Source organism: Spea bombifrons, chromosome 12 (genome assembly GCF_027358695.1).
Source record: "Spea bombifrons isolate aSpeBom1 chromosome 12, aSpeBom1.2.pri, whole genome shotgun sequence".
Classification (NCBI taxonomy): Eukaryota; Metazoa; Chordata; class Amphibia; order Anura; family Pelobatidae; genus Spea; species Spea bombifrons.
Window position 1 is genome coordinate 31,067,783 of NC_071098.1, and position 9,988 is coordinate 31,077,770.

General features: G+C 37.1%; 1 protein-coding gene across 1 annotated transcript; it reads right to left on the reverse strand.

Moving 5' to 3' along the window:
* Nucleotides 1-3,529: 3,529 nt before the first annotated feature.
* LOC128469744 (B-cell receptor CD22-like) lies at nucleotides 3,530-7,654 on the reverse strand. Its single transcript, XM_053451543.1, has 8 exons — nucleotides 7,609-7,654; nucleotides 7,005-7,373; nucleotides 6,265-6,549; nucleotides 5,818-6,078; nucleotides 5,363-5,459; nucleotides 4,629-4,710; nucleotides 4,067-4,150; nucleotides 3,530-3,813 (listed from the first exon to the last, which is right to left on the reverse strand). The coding sequence occupies exons 1-8, from the start codon at nucleotides 7,649-7,651 to the stop codon at nucleotides 3,688-3,690; spliced, it is 1,347 nt and encodes a 448-aa protein (XP_053307518.1). The 5' UTR covers nucleotides 7,652-7,654; the 3' UTR covers nucleotides 3,530-3,687.
* Nucleotides 7,655-9,988: the final 2,334 nt, after the last annotated feature.

Genomic DNA, 9,988 nt, shown 5'->3' on the forward strand with positions numbered 1-9,988 from the left:
CCATCATCTATCTATCTATCTATCTATCTATCTATCTCTATATCTATCTATCTATCTATCTATCTATCTATCTATCTATCTATCTATCTATCCCTCTATCTATCTATCTATCTATCTATCTATCTATCTATCTATCCCTCTATCTATCTATCTATCTATCTATCTATCTATCTATCTATCTATCTATCTATCCCTCTATCTATCTATCTATCTATCTATCCATAAATGTTCTTACCATTGGAAAGAAGAAACAGTCCAGTGACCGCCAAGCACTTATACAGGATTTTAGCCATCAACCTAAATTACAAAATGGAAAGTTTTTGAATTAACAAACACAGATATTTTGTAAATAGGCAAAACCATACAATTTTTGGGGAAACGCTTCATTGAACAAAATCACACCTTTTCACCCGATTCTAATCAATGACGGAGAGATCTTATCGAGAAGTCACCTTGGTGGTAGAGGGAGACGTCCCACCTAGAAACCGTTCTTACTGCTTTAGAAGTACATTAGATGGATACTGATCACTCCTGAGAAGATCAAATTCAATTCATTAAGAAGTAGCAGAAAAAATTAAGACTGAAGGATTTGAGGGACTCTTAGAACTTTTACAAGGTCTTCAGAGAAGCCTGAGGGTTCTAGATCAGCTTGGAAGAAGCGTTGCTCCTCACATCTGCCGTACAGAACCTGCAAGCATCATCTGCCGGGACCTCGTTTTCTGTTTTCAAGAATACCTTAATTTCAGTTTCACTAAAGTTCCCTACAAATCAGACTACATTCAAAAAAATGAACTATTACCTTTTTTACTGTAAAGAAAAGGAATTTTAAAGTTCTTGGCCAATAGGACAGTTTGCAACGGCGGCTGAAACCACATACACTAGACCCTCGCTGGGCAAACCCACATCAAAAGAAGCGGATAGATATCTTATTTATGAATTTAGGCTAAAAGCAAGTCCTTTACCATGTAACATACGCAGCTAATTTAGTTTTGCCTAATTTGTCCAGAATTAATAATCATGTTGGCTCCTGTAAAAGGCGAAATTGTTATCATTTTAGGAAATATATTTTGACTAGATTAAGTGTCTTCAAGTAAATGAATATAATTGCAAACAATTGACAATAAAAAAAAATCTAAGAAAATATAATTTTCTCGGTATTCACTCTGATGTCATAGGGAAATAGGGTATAGCACAAAATACATACTTTTTTATCATCAAAATCTGAGAATATCGTTGAATCAAACCCAAAAAAGCCATTGGCCATTTTTATTAAAAGATGGACAACCCCCTAGTCGACAGCTTTTAACTCAACCAATTCTAATTCTTTGAGCAAACCCAAAAAACATTTTTTTGGATAAAACATGAGGAAAGAAATTGTATTAAATATGACCCTATTTTAGAAAATTTCAGATTTTTTTTTATCACAATAGTACTTGAATTTCTTACCTTAATTTCTATGTTGAGTCTGATAATAGGATGCCGTCTCTTCACTTGGCAGCAAACTTATTCTTAATGAAGCAGAACGCTCTTTCCTTCGCCCTCCTCTCTGAGCTTCCTGCCCGAGTCCTTCCGCTCGTGCTTAAAAATACTACAGATAATATTAAATAATGAAACTCAATTCTACGCTTCAAAAAGTTTTGTTGTTTAACAATTACTTTCAGAATTCCGGTAATTTTTCCGTCACAAAAAAAGATTTTTTTGGTAATTTTTTTTTTTAGTAAAGCAAAAAGAAATTAAATTTTGAATTTTTTAATACTAATTTTATAAAGTAAAATTTGAGGAGTTTTGTAACATACGTAGTACTCTGTAAAAAAAATATCCAATAGAATCAGAGAATTCCGAAATGATGATGATGTCAAAATGTATTTGTCCTCAAGAGGACATCACAATCAGAATTATTAAAAAAAAAAAAAAAAATTGTAGTTTTATGCACAAGAGAACCAGCCCTATCTAGAAAAAAGTACTGCTCGTCGTCATATATATGTATTTTAAAGTAAATCTGGTATTTTTTGAGATTTGCATAACAGCAGATGGTCGTTATTTTTATGTCTGAATGAACCGAAGTGCATCGTTCTGTAGCGTTTACAGGAATCAAAATTCATTTACTTCCTGTTTCAAAAAGATGATTTCTTCTGGGGAAATTAAGTGCAAAAATCACTAAAACTCGCTTTTTAAAGACCGTATTATCTTACAGTGCAAACCCGGTACATATATATGTCTATAAGTTTCATTCCTAAAAAAAAATAAATAATATTAATAATATCATGCATATTTTTTCAAGACCAATTTCATGAATTGTGGGGTAAAAATTATTATTTTTTAAAAAGTGTGTATGAAAATTCCATTGGTTGCCATGGCAATACTTTCATAGTCAGTTCCTTGCACCAGTTTAGCTTTCATAAAAACATTTTAAAAATTTTGGAGATACCAAAAAAATCATTTAGTAATGCAAAAAAAATATTTATCATTATATTATTGTTATTAATTATTATTATTATTATTTTATAAGTTTTACAAGTAAAGTACATTATATTTAAACGATAATTAGACGTATCACATCTAGGTGAAGTCCTCTAGTAAGGTGCTCATGCGCGATGGTCACAGGTTGACGTTCATGAATGAGCACCGACCAAGTTATATAATGGGAAGATGCACTATTACGACCCTGGTTGTCCCCCCCCACCCCCCCCCCGGGGTATGGGGGTAAGGAACCACTGTTTCTCTGTTTTTTTCCTGGTTTTTAAAGATCTAGCCATTTTTTTCAGTCCCCAGTAAAAAAAGTTTTTACAAATGTGAAATAAACAAAAACATACATTTTAATAATTTATATATTTTTTTTGGTATTTTGTGGAAATGTAAGCGCGGCCGACGGACGGAAACGCATGGCTGGGTTTTTATGCTCACATAGCGCGCGGGTGGTCATATCCAGCCGCCGGTCACACGCTGCAGCGGATCTGTGCCGCTGTTGGCCACCGGTCTTCTTGGCGTTTACCCAGTGTGCCAAATGGCCAATACTGGCCTGCTGCCATGTTCCTTGGCCTGCCACGTATGTATCATGTAAGCGCATGAATCTGTATAATACGCAGACACGTGGAATTCAGAGTCTCTCTTTATGGGTAAAATCTGCTTCGCTTTGTACTTTAGGCTAATTTGGTGAATTTGCCATCTTGTGGAGAATCTAAAGCATTGCCCGTTTCTGACCGATTTTCTCTAAAGCACCAGAGAAACTTGAGACCTGGTTACAGTTTTTTTTATTATTATTGTTTTTTTTAGAAAGGCCATAAATTGAACATTTTTGGAGAAATCATTAAATTCCAATGCATAAAATGTAGAATGTTTTAACTGAATACATTGTATCAATGCAATAGCATTGGTAAAAAAAAAAAAAAAAAAGCTGTAAAATCCTGTATATAATGATAAAAAATGAAAAAACATACTTATTCCTACAGGTTCTAAAGTGCAACATATACATGATATCATTTTATGTGTTAGAATGAGAAAAATGCAATATTTTACAATAACAAACATATTGTGATTGATAAATTCATTTTGCGGATAACTAGAAAATGTCCTTATAGTCCAAAAAGGAGAAAAAACTAGGTCTTTTCCAGCTAAATTTTTTTCTGATATATATATATTTCTTCTTTTTCCGACCCAAATAGTTCTCATCCCTACAACAGACGTTCTTTATTTGCTGAAATTCCAGGCGCTGAGGTCGTCATCTGCCCCACAGACGCTCGATGCTTGATTCGGGAAGATTTCTTCGTATTCGGGACTCGTTTGTAACGTCGGACTCTCGCCAGATTTCTCTAACTATAAATCGCGGGGAATAAGCACAAATCATAAGGAAGCACCCACGTTTTTAATATTAAATAAATAAATAAATAGTGGCTTAATGACCCTCGGCCATTGTTGATGTTCTACAGAATACAACACATTATAACGAGGCGTATCATTAGAAAAAACATATCTATATGCAATGATATCTATATATATATGGAAAACATGAGGGCCAAACCCGTATACTTATACCCTAAAACCAAAGGGATCCCAATGGGGAAGTTACCCGAATCTCATCATAGTCAGGACATCTGGAGTGATTCTGGAGCGATGTGTACGGGTTCTCCAACGACACTGAGTTACCTGAAAACTGAAAGTGTATAATATAATATTTAGGTTCTTTTTTCTTTTTTTAATTCCTAATTCGCCCATAACTATTAGCTTTTAGGCGCACGATTGACCTCAGAAGTGACCTCCCTAGAAATAGGACCATTTTAAGGGACCTTACGGGCATATCATAAGTGAGATTTGAAAAAGGCTCCAGACGTTTCGTTCCTTGTCCTCCTAAAAAGTATTTTCTTGACTTGTTTCCCCGTGGTCCATGGAGTAAAATCCATTAAATCTAGGATTTGTTTCCATAATTATTTTTTTCTTTGTAGAACCCCAGAAATAAGTATTATGTGGGCCGATGCGATTGTTAATTATTTTGATTGGAGGCTGGCCGTGTTGGAATTTTTTTTCCATGTTGTCATAAATCTAAACTGCTCTTATACCCCGACCTTAACGTAATTCGGCTTGTCAATTCCCTAATAATACAATCCCATTGGACACCCGATGAACGCACTGACCTGTACATTCATGTACACGTTAGAACAGCTTTTCTGTGATTTATCTTCGGTAACTGGAGGGCTGGTATTTTTTGACTTCTTCCTGGGAAAAAACCCCATATCGTTATTATTAGTGTTTATAGTTTTATAATGTTCAGAGTATGACGCATTGTTCATTGATGACCTCCAGCGAAGGACAACCTCTTGAAAGCCGGCGGCATGACAGACGGATCTTATGAGGATCCTCAATCTTGATGCTGGGCTGAACTTAGCTTGGCGGCAGGTAAATGAGGGCAAGAAGGCAACCAGCTCGAAGCATGGCCTCCCCATCCAATAACGGATGCTAGTAATATATTTGTGGGAACCTGTGGCTTCAAAGGCTTCAAAGGTAGCTTTGCTCGTATGCTAAGTTCTGTGCTCCCATCCACTTGCTCTCTTCCACCAAGTGTGAACCAATCATCATATTGGGGGAAATCATTAATAATCTCTAACTTAGAGCTAACATACCAATAAGTGAGCGCTGACTAATCAATCTACGGTTGGACCAACGTCAGAACAAGCTCCATAAGATAACCAATCTAGGAGCTTTATAGGACTCCAGAACAGGCCGCATTGCCTGCCACTAGAAGCCACTACGCAACTGATGGTCGTGACCACTGGGTTCCATGCTTGCATTATCCGGAACTTTCAGTAAACAAATCCTAACAACGTAAGAGTGAAACAATTACAGTATAATTGTATAATTGTATAATTACAGTATCATGATAGTGGTTGCAATCACTGCAGAGATAAGGACGGAGGCTCCAATAACGCCTCCCAAGATGAAGGGAAGCACAGATGGACAGCCAACACCTGAAAGAGGGAAGAGCAGAAGACAATTTGTCATCCATGGAATCCATGCATTGGTCACCTAGATGAGTCTTATACCCAACACAGTGTTACAATAACCTGAAGCTTAAATGGGGAAACATAACAATAATCTTCATTGGTTAGGACCTTAAAATATTTAATTTATGTTAATAAATGAATAATTATACATTTTGAATGGAAAAGTAGAATTCTAATTGACTTGGTAGAGTTTTGAAGGAATCAAAAGACATCTTAGTTTCAGACCATGGTCACTGGCTTTAAAATGCAACAACCGACTGGAGACCAATCATTGTTATAAATGAAAGCAAAAGAAGCAGCCAGGATTTTTGACGATACCTACAGTTTACAGACACGGGCTCCGATTCCGCTTTTCCAAGGTGATTAGAAGCCTCGCAATGATAAAACCCGGATTTTGCCTCTGACATTCCCTCTACAACAAGATTTGGATCTGTGAGATTCACAATCAACTGGTTGTCCTTATACCACGTGTACCACAGTACTGGGGGGTTACTGGTGCTAACGCATTCAAGAGTTACGTCCTCCCCGTGCTGTACTTGACCATTTTCGTGGCTGCCGTTGACAGCAGCCATTTTGGGGGCATCTAAAAGAACATTCAAACAATGGGTTGGTTATCAGATTAATCTGTAGAGGACGGGCTTACATTAGGTGGGAAGAGTTTGTCGGTGGGGTCATCAGCAGGCAAGAGTAGCGTTTCAGCTGACGACCCAACCTACGAAGCCTTTCATTTTTAGTAAGCTACAACCATAGTTTTTCTTCAATTACTTACACATTACAATCAGAATGGCGGATTTAAATGTATTTTTGTAAGGTCCAGTAGTGCACGTGAAACTTTTTCCGTCGTCTTCGGATGTTGGAGAGTAGGTTAGCACTGAAGAGGTCCTCCATTCTCCATGTGTCAAGGCTTCATGCTTTCTTCTTATATCACCATTTACGTCCCACTTGAATGTTGGATGACTTGAAGGACATGTATGTTTGACCGAACAGGTAATCGAAATAGCATCTCCTTCGGTGACTTGTTCAGGAGTAAGTTTCACCTCTCCTTTGGCCTTAGCTGCAGAGAATGTTAAGTTATAAAGGTCAACGAGAAACCACAAGCATAACAAGTCAAATTTAAGCAGTTTACTTTACGTAATGTTTTTCTTGTTGGATTTGCCTTATAGTATCCAGTTTAGATCACCAATTGCCTCGATACAATATGGATTCTTTACATGCAACATACTACCAGTACAAATGACAGTAAAGTTCCATAGTGTATGAGTAATATGTTGAACGTTTGCTATGGACACTGTGTTGGAACCCCAGATGATGGAGCCGATTGTTGTTGATGCGTTTTTGGTAAGCCAACCTTCAAAAGAAAAATATGGCGCCACAAAGGCTTTCAAGACCCCTGGGTCCACCCCACACCTGATGTCTTGAAACTTTAACCTTACGTTGTATTCCATAATCGTTCTCCCAGTAAAGAGCATTAAAAAGTGGTTGATGAACATTGTAAGGTTTAATACTTACTCAATACTTGGATTAAAATATTGGTATTTGGTAAGACAGAAGAGTTGGTGTCCTTCCCAGAACTAATCCAAGGGAAGTACATATTGCTGTCTGACAAGGCAATCTTCTCAATTTTCAAGGAGCAGTTTCCTTTGGCCAAATCCCCCACCAAAGCAGTACGTCCTTGGAATGACTTGTGCGCCTTGCGCGGATTCTGGCTATTGTAGATCTCGATGTGATTTGGTGGTCTGTATTGATACCAGATTACTTCATCTTTGGAATTTACGCTGGAATACGTGCAAGGGATCACCACACAAGAATCCTTCACCGCGGTCATCTTCCCCGGCAAGGAGAAAACATGCTGATCACCTACCGTCCGGAGAAAACAACCTGTAAAGAGAGCTTTCAATTAGATTCCCCAAACCAGAAGGAGATAAAGGACGTTACTATGTGTCCCGGTGCATACATATGTTGTGTCGTTGGTATGACCCACCGGAATCATCATTGCGTGTAGAAGAAATGCAGATTCTCAATACAAATGACCATCTTTTCAACTCTTTTTTTCCTTTCATTAATGAAGAGTAAGACGTAAATATTGAAGGCAGAAATGTGTGTACATTCTTACCTATAAAAATGCCGAACAGCAGGATCCTCCCTATGAGGTACATGCCCTGTGCTGTCCACAACAGACGGAACGTATGAAGGACGGTTTGTTGGAGGAAAGGAGTAAATGGGAAATTTCAACATTTCATAATTAACTCTGTAGTCATCGTAGAGGAAACACGATGGGGTAATGCTATCGTCCAGCTACTACTACCCCTTTTTTCAGGTAATAGTATAAGATTAAGAAATACATTTTCAAGAATATTGTGCTGTTTCTTTCTTTTTTTTGCAGACTATAATGTTTGTCAGATGCCACGTTCAGCCTAACCATTGGGACCTTCCCATGGACATTGGGACCTTCCCTGGACATTGGGACCTTCTCTGGACATTGGGACCTTCTCTGGACATTGGGACCTTCCCCTGGACATTGGGACCTTTCCATGGACATTGGGAACTTTCCATGGACATTGGGACCTTTCCCTGGACATTGGGACCTTCCCCTGGACATTGGGACCTTCCCCTGGACATTGGGACCTTTCCATGGACATTGGGACCTTCCCCTGGACATTGGGACCTTCCCCTGGACATTGAGCACATTGAGGTAGGACACTGGTTGTATTTGTTATTTGCTGATGGGGTGATGATGGTGGCATGTATGAGGATGGTGGGATAAGGATAATAGAGGGAGGGGTGAGGATTGTCATGGGAGTGTGTCGTGTTTGATTGTGATGTGTGTGTATGTAATTGATTGTGGTGTGAGTGGTAATTTGGCTCAGAGTGGTGTGTGTGAGAATTATACATTAGTGTGGACAGTGTATCTGTATCAGTTTGGCTGAGGGTGGTCAGAGTCGTTGAGTTTGCATCAATGTACCAAACGTACCCGGTATGTGCGTCTTATTTATAGGTTATCAATCCAAAATTATTTTTTTGGGGGGGGTTATGTTTAATCTACATTTTAACTTTTCTCTATTAATTTATTTTGGGGAAGAATATAATGATATCATGGCCTATGATGAGGTATATAATATGGGTTATATATGGGTTTATATGGTATTTAATTAATTTAATTCCAGTAGCATTTTTTGTCTATATACCGCCTGGGGTGTTCTTCTCCCGCCCCAAAGAACATCAAATTAAACCACATTATAAATGCAATCAATAATTATTAAATGGTCATAATCATATCTTACGCTTAACCCTTGGAAACCCATGGGGAACTCACACCATCTGCCTGCAAATAACAATTCAGCCTCAAGGGGGAGCCAGAGTCATATTTTCCAATCCCAAATCCAAGCAAATCAAATATTAACCATTTATAAAAAAAAGAATGCAGAAAAAATATAATCTCTAATCGAGAAACAATTTATGAAAACAAGTATGTATTATTATAGTGATATATCTAATTTATAGTAATATGTATACTGGTTCAGATATTTTTTTTTATAAACGTAAATATAAACATTTATCAATTCATGCATTTACTTATTGTGCGTAATACAGAAACTGTAATTTTCAAATTATTTATGTATGTATGTATATATATATATATATGCTGTCCCACTTTCGGTTTGCGCTCAGATTACACAATAATAGTCTCTTGCAAATGTTTCAATGTTTTGCAACTTTTTTTCTCAAGAGATGCACAGTGTTAACTGTTTCCTCTCTGGATGTCACATTCAATGCTACAATTTATTTTGACTTAAAATATGTAGTTTGGAACGGGTTCTAGAAAGGACTTAAGATAAAAAAAAAACAATGAAAGAACAAACAAGAAACTTAAATTTTGGGAAGAAAAAAAGGAAAGAGAACATGTTTTAAACTTTAATATTATTTTGCCTCCTAAAAATGAGAAAATTGGAAACCTAGATTAAATCTGGAACAACTGAGTTATAAAGAAGGTTCCACATCTGGTTCTAGTTTTAATGGATAAGAAAAATGGTTTGTGAAAGTCTTTGTTGTGATTTTTTTTTTCTGTTGAAAAGAACTATAAGTCTTCTTTTTTCATCTTAAAACATCATCTTTTAAGGAAACTAGATGGGTTTAAGCGAGATATTTGAGATGTTTCCATGAACGTGGCATCCCATCGGATGCTGGGTCTCCACATATGTCCTACAGGTGTTCAGCTGTAACATGAGCTCTACGTGAAAGCAACCAAACAATATAAACAGAGGGTTTTACAGATAATTATTATTATTTATTGTGTTATATAGTGCCATCATATTCCGTAGCGCTGTACAATGGGTAGGCAGGTGGCAGGTAGACAGGTGAGGAAGACCTTGCCTTTTTCCTGCTAATCATCTAGTGTTGGAAGTTAATATCTTTTTGATGAAATACAATAAAAGATAAAAAATATAATAAAATAGCATAAATCTTTCTTATTACATGGGCACTACAGGCTATTT

Bases quoted from the DNA above. Each gene is read 5' to 3' on its own strand.
- LOC128469744 (XM_053451543.1), bottom strand. From the start codon at position 7,651: ATGTACCTCATAGGGAGGATCCTGCTGTTCGGCATTTTTATAG. The intron at 4,711-5,362 runs GTAATTATACAA...GTTTTTTCCCAG, and splicing joins GCAACCACTATCATGATACT to GAAGAAGTCAAAAAATACCA. The intron at 3,814-4,066 runs GTAACTTCCCCA...CGCGATTTATAG, and splicing joins CTGACTATGATGAGATTCGG to TTAGAGAAATCTGGCGAGAG.